The 19,897-nt window shown below is 46.1% G+C and overlaps 1 protein-coding gene across 3 annotated transcripts in view; it reads right to left on the bottom strand.

Moving 5' to 3' along the window:
* Window positions 1–96: 96 nt before the first annotated feature.
* The window catches only part of DARS2 (aspartyl-tRNA synthetase 2, mitochondrial), a 31,258-nt gene continuing 11,457 nt past the window's right edge, over window positions 97–19,897 (bottom strand). For all 3 annotated transcript variants that reach the window (XM_075003464.1, XM_075003463.1, XM_075003465.1), the window contains 10 exons: window positions 18,908–19,014; window positions 16,653–16,722; window positions 15,793–15,972; window positions 13,994–14,098; window positions 11,930–11,992; window positions 10,341–10,493; window positions 9,709–9,927; window positions 8,460–8,570; window positions 7,312–7,387; window positions 97–5,290 (listed from right to left, as the gene is read on the bottom strand). In XM_075003464.1, the coding sequence (XP_074859565.1) occupies window positions 5,103–5,290; window positions 7,312–7,387; window positions 8,460–8,570; window positions 9,709–9,927; window positions 10,341–10,493; window positions 11,930–11,992; window positions 13,994–14,098; window positions 15,793–15,972; window positions 16,653–16,722; window positions 18,908–19,014 (1,272 nt within the window). In that variant the 3' untranslated portion in view covers window positions 97–5,102. The remainder of the gene's footprint in view (window positions 5,291–7,311; window positions 7,388–8,459; window positions 8,571–9,708; window positions 9,928–10,340; window positions 10,494–11,929; window positions 11,993–13,993; window positions 14,099–15,792; window positions 15,973–16,652; window positions 16,723–18,907; window positions 19,015–19,897) is intronic.

Raw genomic sequence — 19,897 nt, 5'->3', positions numbered from 1 at the left:
CCACACACGCCCCCAGTGCTGCGTTTCAGTGTTTATTTCTTTGCTTTATCAGCAAACTCCACCCCACCATGTTCCCACTGGTGAGAATCACTGTTATGAAAAACCTAACATTCTAGTCATGCACTCATTGGTTGTCTCCACTGCCAGCCCAAATAACCCCACCTCTTGCTCACATGCCACAGCATGCCTGGTAGGGGCCTGGCACTAGTTTCAAGGCTGTAGGTCAAATTCAGCCCTTGAGTAACTTGACTGTGCCTGCTTATGCTAGTAATTTGGCTCTATGTTCTCTCTGACAAAGATGGAATTAAATACAAATTTCTTGCTGGAACAGATTTGATTAAAGGAGTTTGCTGCTAGAGCTTAGTAAGACCAGAATCTGGCTGTACGAGTACCACAGTGCATCTTCAAATACCTCTTGTGTACCTTTCACTGATGCATTCACTGAATTTATAGACATGAGCTGAGAAAGGTAAGATGTTTTTTATTCACTTATGTTGGTGAGAGGGACAAGCTCTTGAGCTTACAGAGATCTTTTCCTCAGGTGTGGGAAATAATGTCACAGCTAAAGGGGAGGAGGGAGAATTATTTAGGACACGTATTTCAAAAGGACCACTCAAGGTGCAGAGGCACATTAACACCTCTCCAGTCACAGGGGGAAAAACAGGGAGCAAGGGGTAGTTTAAGTGGGCTATAGATTGTTGTAATAAGCCATGGTTTCAATGTTTCCATACAGTCTGTAATTTTCAGTATCTATCATAGTTATAAACTGCAGCTTAAGTTTGTTAATTTTTTTCCCCAACGATGTTTGTTTTTCAAAACTAGACTCTGCAGCTAATGGACTCCCTTAGCTCTCAGCTGATGGTGTGACAGGTTACATAAATCTGTTATGAGATCCTGTTGAAGCTATCCAGCACAAATGGTTAAACCAGAGCCTTGTGTAATGAAATCTGTTTCAAGATACACCCAGAACCAAATATGCCAGGGATGATCTGAATTTTGCAAATGTCTCCTACCTTTGCAGTACTCTAAACAAAACTCCTTGAGCTGAACACAGTTGAACTTTTTAGTGTCGAAATCCAAACTTGGATCTCATTTTTGGGCCAATTTCTAACATATTTAGCCACTTCTGGAAGGTGTCTGTTGCCTGCTGAGACTCCTACCATGAATACAGCGACAAAGTCCTATGTTGGAATGAAACATCAGACCGAGATATCAGCTGTTCTCTTCACTACAGCAATGTGTGTTTCTTTTTTATAAGCTCCTTTTACAGAGGTTCATTAAACAGGCCTATTAAAAGTATGTTAAGAACTGAAACTCAGGGCCAAATTGTTGTAGGTATAACGCCATTATTTCAATGATATTACATCAGCAGAAAATTTGCAACCTATTGTGGGATGAGCATATAGACTGAGGTGAGGAGTGGGAAAAGAAAAAAATTAGTGATAAACATGGCTTTGAAAATAGAAGCTGATGGCCAGCAGCCAGATTCCTAGGGGGCAAATATTCAGAGCCTGAACTCCCACTCCCACGCTCTTCATCAGAAGTGTTCTCTCTTGCTGCTAATGACCGCTTGGCCTGGAGCATAAACACTATTCTCAGCCCTGGGGACGGTCTTCCAGATCTAGTCTGCAGCGCAACAAGGCATTCGGGGAAGCTTCTCTAGTTGCTGAACATGCTTTGCCTTTTCTGTGGCTCGAGAGCACTTGGAAACAGAGAATGGAGGCTGGTGACCTTTCAAGAGGGTAAAAGCTGCATTAGTATTGAAAGCTTTTCCACAAAATACTAAGCCTTTTAACTGGCTTCGGGGTTGCATAAGCAAGCTTGAGGAAGGTGCACCACTTGTCTCAGCACTTGGCTCTCTGGAATTGCTACTGTAACATCTTCACACAAGGCCAGCTTGCTGCTGCTTCCCCAATACTGGATCCAGGTGCTCTCTGCTGCACCAGGAGCCAGAGCAGAGCGTTCACTTCGCCCCAATGTTGAGAGAAGCACTAGGAAACAGTACCAGTAACCTCAGAATTAGGAAGGTCTTCCCCTTGAAATTATGGCAGTAAGGGAGTTTGACCCATCTCTAAGGAAACCAGATTTCCAAGGTGTGCATATGTAAGCCTATTTGTCACACCTGCTCCGTGGGGAACCTGTTCTTTGCATTCTTCCCAACTCACCCCAACCCCTGCTCCACCTGGTCCAGGCCCTATGCTAACTGGAAGCCCAGCTACCCTCTGGGACTGTGGAAAATGGTTTCCCAGAGCACACAGCGCCCCCTCATCCCTTCTACGGAAGAGTCGCCACTGAGCATATCACAGGGGCCAGTTTTAAGGCTTCCAATTTGCAAGACAGCTGAAAACCAAGATCATCCTGAAAAAAAGAGCACGACATCTAGGCACGCCACTCATCTTTCCACAATTCCACTAGGCTCCCCAGAGGCACGTCACTGCTTCAGAGAACTCAGGAAGCTGAGAACTATGAGGCAACTATCCAGAGGGCAATGCACCTGCAAGGATAGGAAACAATGCTAGTGTGGGGCAAAGCTACAAGTGACCCTCACCAAAACCAGCATGGCTCATACATGCCCACAGTACTGTCAGGACTTACAGCAGTGCTATTCCACTAGATTGGCTACTGTTCTATTCTACTAAGGCTCTTGGGTCACTCCTTCACTATCGTATCAGTATGCATGATCAACCGGGGTTCTCTTCTCTAACACAGATGAACCCATGAAAGAGCTATATCAACCTTCTGTTGGTCCACCCCAGCCGTGCCCGGTCGTTAGCAGTAATCTGGTGTCACAAATGGGCCCCAGACATTGCTTTTTAAAGGGAGTGGGAAATTCTAGGAGAAATGCAAACCACTTGTGAATTCCCATCCTTTCTAAAGCACAGCAAAAATCTTCATCCATGACCTGCTCAGCTGACATTTGTATCCCCAACAAAGAGCGATTGTGCTTACCGTAGGGGCCATGGTGTGGACAACCACCACCACTGTTCTCCAGAGATGATGTTTTTGCATCATTGTTTGTTTTTCACATGCATGGAAAGGACACAGCAGCAGCTGGGTTGTAGTGGGGAGAGGCATAGTGTCTGTAAAATCTTTAGCCACTCAGATTATTGTTTTACATGATTTATATACTATAAAACAGATGCATATGTATGTACACAAACAACACTTTTTGGTTTCCAATTTAAATTATGTACAGACTGAAAGGTACTTTCAAAAAGGAAGAGGCACTGACCAGAAAAGGCCTGTAACTAACCTTGCATAATTCTTCTTCCATCTGAACCAATGCCTTCAAGACATGTTACTCATGTGCATTCCAAACCCCTTCCCCATTCCCCCAGTGATTGTCAGTTATCCCTTTCTGACCTGCCACCTCCTCAGTTCTTTCTTGCCAGCTAAGTCTGACAATCACCGGGGCATGGGGAAGGGGCTTGGAATGCACTGAGTAACATCCTGAAGGCATTGGTTCAGATGGAAGAACGTGGTCCATTGACTGTTGTGATCTTCCAGTCAGACCTTCTGCTTATTGCAAGCTACAGAACTTCATCTTCCCACCTCTATAAGACCCATCACCTGCTGGCTGAGCTACTGAAGTCCTCAAATCATGATTTAAAGACTTTCACCTACAGAAAATCCATTTACTCTAGTTCAAACCAGCAAGTGAGCCAGGACCCACACTGGAAGTGTTTTGTCCCTCTTGACCCCAAATATGACGACTGGTTAGACTCTGAGCATTTCAGCAAGACTCACCAGTCAGACACCTGGGGAAGCCTCCCTCCACTTGTGTGGAAGGCCCCAGCGCTACGTCCTACTGCACCAAATCACAACACAAGTGCTCCATTTTCTCTTGTGGGTCTATTTGTGTAGCCTTTTCAGTCAATCATTTCATTGTCTTCTTTCCATCCACTTGAACCTACATGTTCCACTGATGTCTACTGGTGGTTCTGTGTGGCAGGGCCCGCCGTGCTCTGAGCTGAGAAGCTTGGAAGCAGAGCAGACACACGTGGGTGGGCAGGCTGCTGCCTGACCTTGCATTCCTACGCTGCACAGCTAGTGACTGGCTGCACTAGTAGTGGTAAGAGGGCCAATGGATGTCTGACAGCTTTCAATTCAAGGAGCCACATGCAGCTTTATCACAACTACAGGAGAATCACTGTAGTGGGCTGTGGAATGAATCTAGAGTTGTTCACTTTTGCTATGATCACAGCTTTTCTTGCCTGCTCTCCGAGACCTTTGGACTCATCTGTAGGTAAACTCCATTTTAAGTGTTCCTTTTCATATGTTTCTTGAAGTTAAAAGAGAAAAGCCCTGTTCAAAGCAATGCTCCATTAAGAAGATTAAAATTTTGTTTCCTAGACGTAATTTTATTTACAAACATTGAAAGGATAGAATGAAAAAAATCTCCTAAAAGCATCAGGACCACAGGCCCCACGAGAGATCTACTTTCCATCTAGGGCTATTACAAGGACAATCAAAAGTGCAAGACTCAAGAGCATTTGTAACCTGTCAAGATCCCTAGGGCTGCATACATGATTTTTTAACAGATAAATGCACAATCTACATGTGCGCTTATATTGCTCACCAAATAAGTGAGCTGATACCGGTATTGTTGAGTTCATCAGCAGTAAATTGTAGCTGATCTGTTTTATCCTCAACCCGCAGATGCAGAAAGAGGACAGCCCCAGGCTATATTCAGGACACTCAGTCCACAGGCTCTCAACTCATAATAGTTCTGTTCTAGTCCTTAGCTAACCATGAATCTCATGGTCCAAGTCACCTGAAAAAGAAGCTAAGATGTGACCTTTTTCAAGATGCAAGTGTTCCTACTCCACTGGGTACCTTTCAAAATGAAAGGAAATGCCAAACCCACTATCATATACCAGCCAGTGGATCCAGTATTTCCCTCAGTACTGCAGGAGAGAAAAGTAACCTGAGATTTTTCCTTGAGCATCAATTCATCCTCTGCCCCTGAGTCACTGTTGTCTTCTGGAAGTTCAGTGAGGTGACCCATAGTACATGCCCTAGACAGCTGATTTCTTCTGCCCCCAGAAGGTAGAGCGGGAACGATGCTGACAGTAGGAGCAACTTTAATCATTTGCTTGTCGTCAGTTCTTGTTTGCTTCTGCTTCTGCAGCAGGCCATGCAATCTGGATGTGGTAAGGTTCTAACTCCTCAGGGGTGACGTAATCTGGAGCATTGCTCATAAGGTCCCGTCCCTTGAAGGATTTGGGGAAGGCAATGACATCTCGAATGCTTGGAGCGCCAACCATGAGACAAATCAGTCTGTCAAGTCCTAGAAGCAGACACTAAATTAGTTAAAATACTTGTGTTACAGCCTCACACTACTTTTCTTTGACTCTATAATGCTTTAGGTAAGGCAGTAAACAACATTACTGGGAACCAGGACACAAATACAAGGTTGCACATCTGGGGAAAATGAATCAGAAACTGGGATTGAATGGACAGAACTTGATGAACTGGGCCTAAAGCTGAGAGTGAATAGCAAATTAAACAACAGTTTGCATGTTGCAGAGAAAAGCCAATGCAATTGTGCTGAAAAGGCAGTCTTCAATTACAGACCAGGAAGGTGGCAGTCACTCATTATGGCTTCGCTGAGACTGTATCCAGAACACTGGTGTCAGGTTACAATAGACTTGAATCACAGAACTGGAAGGGACCTTGAGAGGTCATCATGTCCAATTCCCTACACTCACAGTAAGACTTAGCAACATCTACATCATCCCTGACCAACGTTTATATAACCTACCCCTACATACTCAAAAGCTGTTATCATGAAATCCATTCGAGGCCCCAACAAGGATCAAACTCACTGTCTCTGGTTTACAAGGCTAGTGCCCTAACCACTGAATTACTAGGGGTAAGATACACCCCTATTGGCCAGGAATTGAACCCAGATCAACTGCTCAGAAAGCAGGTATGCTCACCACCATTGCCACTAAAGTTCTCTTCTTTCGTCTGGTCCTGCTTGGGTCAGTCAAACCACACCACTTAGGCCCCAGTGAATTCTAACCCCCTGATCTACGGAAGGAGGCTGTCACTGAAAAGAGCTCTGTGGGAAGGAGGGGAGAAAACTATGAACATCCAATGAAGATGTGATTTGAACCCTTGCAAATGTAGGCAAATGGGGGTGGGGTAGAGCTCTCAGGGAAGAGCAAGAGCAAGTAGATGATTGAAGAGGATTGTATTATATGGGAAGACTGAAGGTGAAATGCAAACTTTAATTGAAAAATGTGCATGGTACTAAGAGGAAAACACTAGACAGCCATTGCTGTAAAGCTGCGTAAACAGGACTGGTGTCTAATCACTTCTGAGATGGATCACCACATACTTAAGGGCCTAAGCAATCTCAAAGGTAGGCATCCTGGTTTGTCTGCCAGAAGGAGTGACACCACAGGCACCTTAGAGAAAGCAGGAAGCCAGCAGCTCAGATTTTCAGGTAGCTTTTTTACACCATAGCACTTGTATAAACACATCAACTACATGTTCCTTACTATGCTTGGAGATTTAAAACATGCTCCTAAAGTTTTAACAATGCATTTGAGGAGCAAAATGTGCACTGTCAGGCTTCAGCGGCAACCAAGAAGATGCTATGACAGGGGAAAGGCATCCCAAGCTGCAGATATTTGAACAGCAGAAATACCAAGGAGGGAGAGGAATTAAAGGAGATATGAAGATGCAATAGGATGAAATAAAGAAAAGGGTTTCTGGGTAAGTCCTGTAATGGGAAGATCTCTCAGGCTACAGAACAGTTTCCTTTGGGAAAGGATAGATGACCCATTGCTGGTTGTGTTTAGGATTACGTGCACCGAAGGGAAACAATCCCTAGAGGCCAAGGGACAAGATAGCACTATCTCTAAGGCTGTGGACGTGGATTGTTCTCATGACCCAGATTCCTGCAACCAAGTCTGTGTGTAAGAACTGAAAGCACAATACAGTGGGAACCTATCCCCTCCCCTCACACTCGGTGCACTCCTATGAGCACCGTGTATGCCCCTTTGTGAAGTCAGGTGAAGCGCTGCCTGGGATCCATGTTCCTCTCTGCATGTTCGAGGCAGAATGAAGAGACCTGGATAGTGTAGGATCAGAAGGGGGCAGACAAGGCGAGCAGGAACAGTGAGATCACCGCTGCTGTCCCAGTTAGAAGGAAGAGGGGTTTTTACTAACAGGCACAAGCCCCCTTCTTGATATTGAGTTTGTTGCTGTGATTGGAGTCCTGAGATGCCTATCAAAAGTCACCAACACAGCTGTGTCCCGAGGAAGCATCTCCCACCGGGAATGCTACAATCCACTTACCTAAAGCGATTCCTCCATGAGGGGGTGCTCCACACTCCAATGCCTCAAGCAGGTGGGAAAGCAGCTCAGGATCCTCCTGGAACATTACACACAAATTGCCACGTTGAGCAACAGATACTTGTATAGAATACAGAGGGAAACTGAGTCACTTTTTATTACCTGTATTATCACAATGGTGGTCACCTGGCACTGTTCCCTGTCCCCCCCACCTCTGGTCATGATGGCTAACAAAGAACATCAACCACCTGAAGTAACTTGCCCTAGGCAAGCCAGGTGTCATCTTTTAACAAATGTGAAACTATTACAGAAGGTAGCACTGCTTGTAAGTTAAGTTTTGCATCCAAAGCCAATAAATATTTGCTTAATGTTTTAAATATAAATTTAATAACTGCTAGTTTGGAAAAGTTCCCAACTTCCTGAGGGAGACACCAGGAATTACATAAAAGAGGGTTCACCAACCCAGTAGCACAGGGTTTTTGAACTGAAACAGAAGTCACAGTATGCCGGTGCTAGGGACACATGATTCTTCACCTCTTGTATGAGTTATGGTCCTTTCCTCAGGCATCACACAAGACACAACTGGCATTCCACCTCCAGCCCCGTTGAGCTTTGGGAGACAGTGTTGTCTAGTGGATAAAGCACTGGACTGATTTCAGGGAACCCAGGTTGTACTCCCAGCTTTGCCACTGACCTCCTGGGTAACCTCGGACAAGGCACTTTACAGATCCATGACTCAGTTTCCCCACCTGTAAAATGACACTGCTGTCATTTGTAAAGAGCTTTAAGATCTAAAGGTGAAAATGACTACAAAAGAGCATTAGCATTCTCAGGGAGCAAGGGGGGGAAGAAATTTTACATGTGTAACTCCCAAGAGCATGCAGAGAGAGAGAGAGAGAGAGAGATACCAATCTCACCAGAATAACACATCAATGAGACTGGTCACGTACACAAACACTTGTTTGTGGGACTGAGGTTTACAATTTTTACTTTCAAGTGTTCCTTTAGTGTTCTTCCAAGAAGGTCCCTTGTGTGTCCATGAGACGTTCCTGCACTACACCTAATTCCGCTGAATTTTTATTACCAATAACTGTACTATTTGCAAACTGGTGGTTTGATGTCAGAGGCTGAAAACTTTTGCGGGCTGTTACCTTCAGCACTGTCTGAAGAACAAACCGTTGCTGCTCTGCGTTATGAATTCGAATGGAGCCACCTCCAATCTCACTGCCATTCAGCACAAGATCATAGTGCTGGCTACGGACCTGGAGAATGGGAGACAGACAAGGACATTGGCATGCTTGGGATGCAGTTCATTGTGCTCGGATTGCCAGCGGTTTGATGGAAAGAGAGACTCGTTATGATTTTGCTTCATCAGCGGAATCTCAGACATCTGGAGGGGTCCAGTGGGACACTTATGGCATTAAAGGAGGAATCTTTCCAACCAATTCCATTATGGGTTTCAAATTTCCTGCTCTGGTGAGTGAGGGATACTCGGCATGGACCTGATTCAAAGCCCACTGAAGCCAACAGAAAGAGGCATGTCTGCAGGCTTTGGTGCAGCACTGTACAATGCCAGTAAGACTGGAAGAAGCTGTGCAGTAATCCCCACAGCCTACACACACATCCACTGCAGCTCTCCCAGCATCTCACTCACGTTACTGCTCCCCCTCCTGCTGGTCCAGCCCTGGGAACCAGATGGAGCCATGGCAGTACCTCACCAATCCCGATGCGAGCCACAATCAGCAAGCCAAATGCAAGGCTTCTCCCTCAGAAGGTCCTCTATGGATCGCAGGAACCCTCGCTGTCTTGGTTGTGTCTATTGTCATTGCAAATGGGTTCTTCTGGAAGTTGTAAAACCGAACCACACCCACAAAACCCGTCCGTAGGCACTGCTGTTATTCCAGCACATCTTTGCAGACTGGCAGAACTGACAGTGGATCAAATCCCTCCCGTCCTGTTTTGCAATACTGAAGCCCTTTAGGCTGCTCCTGTTAAATGATGCCTTTACATCTGACAGCTCCATCAAGACTGTGCTACTGAAGAGGAAAAGGCTAGACAGCAACTGCCTCAGTCCTTACAGCTCTACAGATAAGCACCCATCCTCAGAGGCTTCTAGGGAAGACATCTTACTCAGCTTTGCCTTCCAGAGCAACACTCTTTTCTAACTGTTTCCCATAAGCCTGCAGGAAGACAGCTTGTCATCTGTGGACAGGCTTAGGTATTTGCTAGTTCTAGGTAACCTGGAGTCCACCCTTCCCCAGCAGATATGTAAAATGCCTGTGTGTCTGCATTCGTTTATGTCCCTTAATATAGCAGCGAAGATGGCGCCTCCCCCGCCTTTTCCAGTTAAGTGCAAATGAAAAACTAAGCCAGAAAGAAAGGCATGAAAGTGTCAGTCACCTTTACAGGCTCAGAATAGAGGAGGCTGGTGTCTGAAGGGTGAGGGGCTGTGAAGGGATGATGAGCAGATTCCAGTTCCGCAGGGTTTTTTTCCTTGGGAAGGAAAAGCGGGAAATCCACCACCCACAGAAAGTGGAAAGCAGTGGGATCACGGAGCACCAGGCCTTTCGACTCCAGCAGGTTCGCACTCTCTAAGCGCAGATGTCCTAACATGGAGCACTGCAAAAGGGTGTGGGGGATGGGGGAGAGGGAATAACAAGAAAACAATGAAACCCAGTTTAATCTCATGAACACAAAGAGCTCTGGGAAGGTCTCATGTACTCTGTAGTGGGAGGGGGGGGCTTTTAAAATGTTCTCCAGAGGCAGCATCACATGCAGATGAACCACCATGTCAGTATCACTGCATCTGTGCAATAGAAGGCATCAGTCTTTTGCTGAGACAGGATATCAGCATTCCAGCCTCTGTGCCTTCTCGGTCCCCATCTGTGAAAAGGCGTTCATAGCATCTCTCTCACAGGGGGGCATTGCAGGACTTCATTAATCTTTACAGGGTGATCCGAGAGACAGATGTGCGAGGTATTATTAACAGACAGCGACGTTTGGCCCTATAAAGCAGCCATGGTTTTCCCTACCACTTTCTTATGCTCTCCAGCTGCCAGCAGCACCACATCATCTGCCTGGACCTGCAGTACACGGATGAGTTCCATCTGCTGCTGCTCACTCAGAAACCTATGGAGTGGAGGCTTCAAGCTCTCACCAGGCTTCAGGATGAAGTGTAAAACTTCCTATTGCAAAAGACAGACACAGATATGAAGTGTGTTCAGGTTCTGCAGTACATCCACCCATTTGATGAATGTCTTTGTTTTGCTTGTCTCGTTCACTCAGCAGAGGATGCTTTACTAAAGCCCTCCTGCACTCTGAAGTTCTTATATCCCATAAAGCCTCCTACTATATTTACCATCTTATTTACTAGAATACTTGAGGGGATTGTAGGAAAATGCAGAACCATTATTCAGCACACGATGCAATACATATAGCAGCCAGCTATTTACCTCGAACAGCCAAGAAGCTGCCACCACCTATACTAATAGCATTTTATCTCAAGACAAGGTGATTACAGAAAACCTTCAATTTAACAGACTAACGGGGGAAGGGATGTCTGCTAATGCTGAAAGTCCATTATATCTGCAAGGCTACACTGTATAATGATGCACTGATCTTCCCAGCCCAACCACTCACTCCTGTCCTCTGCCCGCCATCTTCCCTTCCTCCCTCCTGCCCCATTCTTCCCCTCGCAGCCCCAGCTCCCTCTCTCAATTACCGGGAGAGGAGCTGCATGCTGGCCTGGCTCCTTCTACCTCCCATGGCTCTCAGCGCACACAGCACTGCAGCTCCTCCAGCCCCCAGCTGCCCGCATGAAGACAAAGCGCAGCTGCCACCCCCAGCCTACCGGTGGGCAGCACCCTCTGACACCATGGTTGCTGCCCAATGCTATTGCAGGCAGTGGCAGCTGGGTGCTGACACGGTCCACGTATATGGGCTGGGGGAGGAGAGGTCCCGCGCCCCACTGCAGGCCCCCTCACTTCGTGAGTGTGTGGAATGGCTGCCCCATGGGGGTGTGCTGCCAAGTACGGCTGCCAGTAACAGGTGCCTCACCTCCGCGGTAAGCTGCTGATTTGTTCCGCTGGGGAGGGGGTGAGCCACGCTGCTGCTGCAGGCTGGGTGAGGCAGGGCGAGCACCAGCCCTGACCCTGCCGCAGCCCCCTGGGTGCCGCCGCTAGCTCACCCGGCTGCACCATGTTGGACGAGGGGAAGAAGAGCACCTTGCACTGTGCCTGCCCACCCAGCACCCCATGGTCCACGCACGCCAGGGTGACGTAAGGGCAGCTGGTGCAGGGGTGAGGTTTTTCAAGCTCACAGGTAATGCGCCAGGACAGGTGAGAAGCCGAGTGGTATGCACATGCCAGACCCACTGCCAATCCCGTCCTTACTCCTCAGCCTGACAGAGCCCTCAGCACTGCCACCCGCAGACAGCAGCCGTTACTTCTGAAGTCCAGTTATACAATGTTAAATCGAGGGTTTGCTGTATATGTACAACAAGGTAGAAAACAACTTACTTTTCCCATCTAGTATCTGCTTGCAAATTCCATGCAACACTTTACACACTTGATCTGCCCCTTTCAGATGAACTCTCCACCGGGTAGAAGTGTTTGTGCCTCACCTGATTAAACTGGGAGTTTGCTGATTCCTTTAAAGACTCAAAATCTTTATCCTGAAGATATCTCTGGGTGGGAAAAAAACGGGAAACAATACAGACATTAAATAGTTAAAATCCCTGTGTGGCTAGTCAGAAGCCAAATCTAATGCTTCAGTTCACATTGCCGCATGGACACCTTGATTGCAGAATGACTTGTTTTGTGGCAGGCACCATCAACGTTTCATTTTTTTTTTTAAATACACACCACAGCATCCGCTAAGGGGATGACACAGACTACACCTTTCACGGCCAAACTAATAATGACTAACCAGAAACTGTGGTTGGAGAGCCCCAGACAGTCTGTGCAGAAAGAGCGCAAAAGAGATAAAACCAGCATCTACCACCCTCCCAACTCAACACATGATTTACCATGATAATATTATTGGCCACTGCTCTCCTATGCAAAATGCTTTGAAATCACTGGATGCAAAGCACTAGTTAAGATCTAGGTATTGCTGTACTTGTGTAAGATGAATCTCCCTGTTCACAACCTTTTGTTCTTTTTGCACAACCACTGATCAAGCCCATAAATTACAAAAGAATCAGGTATAATTTATAGATTCACAATCCACCAACAGTTAGATACTAACTCATAGGAGCTGAAAGTCATGCCCATGTATCTGTGAGGTAGACTGGACTTTACCCTGACTTAAGGAACACCTTAGCCAGACTTTGCTCAAACAAAAACAAGGAACAACCCGAGCAGCAAACTAGATGCTTCCAACTGGGGAGCCAATGAACAGTCACTAAAGGTATGTCTACACTTACTGGAAGATTCACTAGTTCAGGGTCGATCTTCTGGGGTTTGATTTAGCGTGTCTAGTGGGGACATGCTAAATTGAACCATCAGGGCTCTACAATCGGCCCTGATAGTCCTTGCTGTCATGAGGAGGGCAATGGGAGAGTTTCTCTCATTGACCTACTACTGTGGGGATGGCCAGAAAAAAAAGATCTAGGATAGGTTGATTCCAGCTATGCAATTGTTATAACTGGAATTGTGTTATCTTAGATCGACTTTTTGGTCTCGTGTAGACCTGACCTAAGGAAGACTGGGCTTATCTTTGGCTATTCTGCAGCAGGATATTTCTGGACTCTTCTCACATAGGACTAGAAGGGTCTCAGCAGAATGAAACCATGCACGTATTGCCTCTCCTGGCATCAGGCAACAAGTTGCCTTGCACAATCTGCTCTTCAAAATCCAAAACCTGCCAGATCTACCCCTGTGTACAGATGCATTTAATTCACCGAAGCCATGTGTCAGTTTAAGAGATCCTGTTAGGATAATTCCCTTAAAGAACCCCCTCCAGATGGTAAGAAAAAGCCTCACACATAGCTAACGCCTATCTCATGACAAATCCAAGAATCCAGCCCCCTTATTTTGATCTCCTCTAGCATCTCTGGCTAAAACTAAATGGCTTCAGATGTGACGTGATCAGATGTGTTGCTAATGACTACACATGTGGCCTTCATGACTTTTAGATTTATTGTCATTCTTGGATTTGATCTTTGATCTTATTGTTATGAAGTACTGTACTAATGATCTCCACACAGGTAAAAACGTCACATGGGAGGACATTATCTGTGGGTCTGTTTCTCCAGCCTTACCCAAATCTCTTGCAGATCCTTGCCGCGGTGCACAGTTTATTATTCAAGCCCAAAACAAAGCTCATCCTCTAACCAAAGCAGACCCCAGACACCTTTCCACACAACCCATCTCGGCTCCCTCCGGGCTCTTGCCCTAACCCAGAGACACTGCAGTTGCTCTAAAGCGGAGTTATTTCTCGGCTTTACAAGGACCAGATGCTCTTCACATTATAACCCTATGCCTTAACAACACAACCTCAGCTAGGCAACATCAGTCACAAGCTGGGATGGAGCCCATATCCCCATAAAGAGGCCAGTCACACTGTGACAGTGAAACTATTATTAATAAAGCATCAACGTAAACCAATGGAATTTATTAATTTCTAAAATTTACCTTCTTTATACTGTGCTTTGCCATGAACAATATAGAATCACACCACTCACCGCTCCCTCAGCAACACAAATGGCTTTGACAGTGCCTTGGGACTTGACAGACTTCTGCTCAAATCCGATTTCCTCACTCCTAAACACATCGCTGACATCAATTATCTGAGAGAGGAAAACAGCACATTAAAAAAATGTCAAAAACATGCAGGAGGGAAACTGTTCTTGTGTCTGCCAACTGTGAATCATACTTTAAGAAACAACACAGCGTTTATAAAGAAACAAAGGGAGCAGAGGGTTTAGAAGTCACAGGCTTCAGGAAGAGAAAATCTAAGTATAACACTGAGGGTGCATCTACACTAGCCAGCTACTTTGAAGTAGCTGGCACAACGTTGCAATAGTACGCGTTGCGCCTACACGTGCTGTGAGCTATTTCGACATTGAAATCGATGTTAGGCGGCGAGACGTCGAAATCGCTATTCCTATCCGAAGATGGGAACAGCGCCCTACTTTGACGTTCAACGTCGAAGTAGGGTGTGTGTAGATGATCCGCGTCCTGCTATGTCGAAATAGCAGGGTCCTCCACGGCAGCCATCAGCTGAGGGGTTGAGACACGCTCTGTCTAGCCCCTGTGGGGCTCTATGGTCACCATGTGCAGCAGCCCTTAGCCCAGGGCTTCTGGCTGCTGCAGCTGGGGGTCCATGCTGCATGCATGGGGTCTGCAACCGGTTGTCGGCTCTGTGGATCTCGTGCTGTGCAGGCTGAGTGTGTCTGGGAAGGGCCCTTTAAGGGAGCGGCTTGGGGCTTTGCTGGCCCCTTATTTTGACGGGGCGTGCTTGTGTGTGTGGACGCTCCGCATTTCCTTCTAGGGCGGCTCCTTTCGACGTTCTCCGTCGCTACTTCAACATTGAACGTCAATGGCACCACCCTTGGAGGATGTTTAGACGATATGCGTCAAAGTAGCCTATTTCGATGTTCTTACATCGAAACAGACTACTTCGATGTAGTGTGCTATTGTAGACGTAGCCTGAGTGAGAAAATGATTGGATGGCTTAAAGAAACTAATGGAGTCCAAAACGTTTCACCTCTAGGGCTCCAGGCTGAATGTGGCCAAGGACTTTCAGCATATAGCATCGATGGGAGTCCTATCCTGAACGAGTTTGGTGATTTCAGCCCAAGTTCACACTACACATACCCACACTGGGGTAACGTCAGCTCAGACCAGACATGATGCAGTCCTTTCAAATCTTCACATAGCAGCAAGTATAAAATGCTGTGCAACATTCTTCAGTGCAGCTGTCCTCATGAGATTTATGAACAGTTATTTTCTGTACCATAAAAAATTATTGAAGAAAAAACTAAAATCACAACTGGCATTTTTCGGGGACAGCCTCAGAGAGCAACAACTGTACAGCATTGGGGAGACTGAACTAGCCTATCCCTTGAGCTCCTGCCATGTCAGGAGTGAGATACCAATCTTGTGGTTTCTATGGATGATTTGAGGGCTTCCATTCACAGCACCGTCACTCCCTCCTGCCCTACAAGGCATGTCCTTGGTGCTACTGTACCCTTGTTAGAATGAAAAGAGGACGACAGGGCACCTTTGGAGCACCCAAAGGAACAGATTGGTTGGAAGATCCCAAACCCTTCTTGTATCATTGCTGTAATACCCCACTAGTACAGCATCCAGTGACACGCGGGACAGCTACAACGGCAGGGCTTTGGAAACCTGTAAATGTTATGACCCCACAGCTCTCCCCCTTGCCTCATAGTGGAGAAGTGGGTGTACAGGAGGTGATCAGGTAACATTGAAAAAAGAGAAAGAGAAAAGATAGATAATCCAGGGGGAGACAGCGCACCTTCATATCAAAGCGAGTGTCTGGCTTATCAGTCCCATACACTGCCAATGCCTCAGCATAGCTCATGGAAGGAAAAGGGGTGGTAATGATGCCTCTCTCACTAGGCCAGGAATACTGGAGAAGGCCCTCAATCAGTCTCCGAATCCCAGCTTGGTCTACAAATGACATCTCAATATCGATCTTAAAGACATAAACAAGAGGGTCGTTACATGTTAGGCTCAAGGAAAGCTGCATCTGATTTCCCCCTTATAGCTCTTGGCATCCAAAGGCTTTGCATATAAAGTGATCATAAAGATGATTAGATGCAATATAGGGCATATACCAGAACTGCCTTACACAAAGGGCACATTGTTACCCACACAAAGTTACATACACAATCACAGAGCACACTGCCCAAGGCATCAGCAATAAACCCCTGTTCACAAACTTAGTAACTGTTAGTGAAGTCAGGTCACAAGGAGAAGATCTGGAATGAGCTGGGCCAAAAGATCCTGTTCAGGAGCCAAAAAGTCCTGAAACACACAGCCTTGGAAGCCCCCATGGAAGAGGAACAGGCCAACTCTGCTGAACAGAACATATTTCTCTACCAAGGTGCCAAAATAACCACACTAGCTGAAACTGGTCACTGTAGTGGTTGAAACCATCCTTCATCCGAGAACTCATCAACACCCAACAGCGCACTGGAGGGGCAGAAGTTCCCAAACACAAGGCCAAATAATATTTTCAAGATGAACAATAAGTCTCACAACAGACTGATTATACCAATATTACTTGCAACAAACATTGCTGTTTGAGATCTCCTAAGAGGCTTGAGACCTTGCCAGAGTTAAGTAGCTAAAGCCTGTTTGGGAATATATTACCTGGGTGAATTCAGGCTGCCTGTCTGGCTTTGAACCTTCATCTCGATAGCAGCGGGCAACCTGAAAGTACCTGCAATTGAAATTAAAGGCGCCTTAAATTAAACTGTGGTTACAGCATGGATTGTAAGGTTCATTACTTTGTCCTGCTGTGAGTCCAGGGGGTTGGACTAGATGACTTCTCAAGGTCCCTTCAAGTCCTAGGATTCCTTCTGATGATTCATATAGGAGATGACAACCAGGTTGACCCAGCTTGCACTAGTGACCTGGCAGTAAAGCTGGCCATTCTCAAATGGAAGGAGTGGTGCTTGCACAGTGCTATCGAGGACTCCAGGTAAAAAATTCCAATCAAACCTCCTTTCCCCCCGACCCCCAGGTCTCTATGTTGTACAGGGCTAGGCAACACATCAAGGGCATGTGGACAATTCTTAAAGGGTTGTCCTCTCAACCTGTCTGATGCTGCCAGGACCAGAAGTTCCTCTAGAATGTTTTCCTACCACTTGGGCATTTCACGAAACGTACATGTCATGAACTTTGTGATCAGGTAATGTATTCCCTTTCCAAGTCTCAGTCACAACAGGAATTCATTATATTGGTCAATTCCACGTGAGGGGTTGCACCATACTTTCACTGTCTGCTCTTCACGAACTCCCCTTTCCTGAAAAGCCTTCTCCCAAGTTTTAGTTTAGAATCAGACGAAAATGGAAAATTTCAAATCTGTGACTAGGTGATTAAGCCACTTGCCTCCCATTCATTTCAATGGGAGTCACATGGCAAAACCCACTTCAGCTGTTCTCAGCCAGGGACTCTCCAGGAGGCCGTGAGAAGGTTTTAGGGGTCCTCCAGCAGCAGAAAGCTGAAGCTTCAACATGCAGAACTGATGGCCAGAAGAACCCTGAGTCCCACCACACATGGCTGAAGCTGAAGCTCGAACAACTTAGTTTCACGGGTCCCCCAAGATGGGTCCCTCTGCAGTTGCACTGCTTGCTGCCCTCTAATGCCCCCTCTGACTTTGCTATATAGAAAAGCAGTTATTGTGGAACAGGTGGCCCATGGAGTTTGTATAGCATGTTGGAGGGTGTAGGTGGGGGGTACTGCAGAATTGAGAACATCTGAATTAATTGACTGTGAGAGTCACAATGTGTGCTGTTACTCCTGGGAGCATTCTGCACCAAAAATTGAAGACATTGGCACACACTATTTTAAGATTCTGTAAATTCTGTCAAAATTCCACAATATAATCATGCCAATTTCAATTATTTTGGCAATTCATTTCAAAATATCTGTCAGCAAGTATGTCTGTAAAAATATCAAACCAAAAATACTCTGGTATTTTTTTTTTTTTTTTAAACAAACAGATTCCTTGCTCTGGATAATAATAAAAAACCCAAAACATTACACAATTATTTACATTACTATACAGAACTGTCTTTCCTGTTCCTGCCAAAAACAGTGCAACGGCTTGCAGGGAGTTGGGGTACCAGAGGAGCTGAGGGAGAGGGAAGGTGCCTGGAGCAAACCTGGAGAGTTGTGGGGTGCAGGAAGTGGGACTGTTCGAGTACTGGGAATAAGACTCTGGGTGACCTCAAGCCTCTGCCATTCAGCCAGAGATAACTGCCCCTGTCCCTGCACTACCCATCTCTGTGGGTCTCTCCAACACACTCCCCGCACCCCTGGTCCCCATGTGGCCTTGCAAAACCACTTCCATTCAGCCCCCGCTCAGTGTTGTCATGTCACTAGCTCCTGAGCCCACTCCCTAGTCTATTCCCTCTGCCACTAGCCATTTTGATTTGTGACTGCCCTCTACTCCCAGCAGCTCTGCGTGCTCCACGTTGTCACTGTTAACCTGGGACACCCGCCTCTCAAACCCCAAGAAAATACCTTCTAACCCAAAAATGCTGCAGTTGCATCTTTTGCCCAGCCTTCTGGTGCCACAGTGGCCTCCGCTGAGCATAAGGTGGAATTGCAGCACTTCTTGCGCATCATGTATTTCCTGCTGAAAAATAAATTCTGCACCAGACATCCCACATGTGATGCTTCACAGTTTCTAAGCTTCTCACACTTCTGGTTATTTAGCTCATCCATTTAAGGCCGTCTTATCCACAAAAGACAGAGCTCTAAGGCTCATATCTTCAAAAGTATTCAGGTGCTTACCTTCTAAACCAGTTCCCCAGGGAGTCTTTAAATTCTCCCAAGCCAAACAGAATGGTCCCTATAACACTAATATTTCACAGAAAAGACGACAAAGGAATGCTCACCTGTCCAGGCCTCCAACCATGAGGAGCTGCTTAAACTGCTGAGGACTTTGCGGCAGACAGTAAAACTTTCCAGGCTCTCTGGAAGGTACCACAAATTCCTTTGCACCCTTGTACAAGGGGAGAGAGACTTTTTAATGGAATGTACAGCTGCCACAAGACCTTACTGAGGCAAATGGTGCAGTAAGTTTCAGAAGAGAACTAAACCAGTATGAACCTGATTAAAAGCCAACTGAAGTCAACAGCAGACTTTCCATGGACTTCAGAGAGCTTTTTCTCTGGTTACCTATGAGCAAGAACAGTACCTGTGGCTTTACACTAATTAGGATCAAATTAGAAAAGTTTGTGCCTGCTCAACAGCTTGATTTAGGATAAAATCTTCCAGGGTACAGCAGTGAAGAATTAGGTACAATATGTGAAGGTAGGGTGTGAGGGGATAGGACAGGGTCAGAGGGATTCGCAGCTACAGTTTGATCAGCCTCAAAAGGGAAGAAATGCCTGGTGTTTTCCCATACTGACACTTCTTGTCACAAAGTGTTGCATCAGAAGGCTCTGAAAAGATCCCTGATCTGTGACATAAGGCTAGCAACTGGAGTACACGCTTTGATGGGAGGTTAACAATGGAGCATGGATACTTACACTCCTAGGCTAGTGCTACCATCACGTTATTAATTAATGAAAAAAAAATTCCAGAATAAAAAAACTGAAAAATAAATACCCTTAAATGGGAATACCGTTATACTACACAAGAGCTACATGCCAATTGAATGCAGTGATTGGGGGGGGCGTATTTTCTGGAATATGCACCTCAAAAATAGGATCCACTAGTCGTCATATGCATTGTACTTCAAGAACACTGTTTCATTCTTTCATGATGCTGAAAGAATGAGTCAAAACATGGGTTATCACCTTGTCCTATCCAGCCTCTCAGACCTCAGAAGGACCTATCTGACATATTAGTAACTAGCATCAGGAACAAGATTTGCCGAGGGG

The sequence above is a fragment of the Carettochelys insculpta genome, chromosome 9 (assembly GCF_033958435.1).
Source record: "Carettochelys insculpta isolate YL-2023 chromosome 9, ASM3395843v1, whole genome shotgun sequence".
Lineage (NCBI taxonomy): Eukaryota > Metazoa > Chordata > Testudines > Carettochelyidae > Carettochelys > Carettochelys insculpta.
This window is presented reverse-complemented; position numbering and strand designations above follow the sequence as displayed.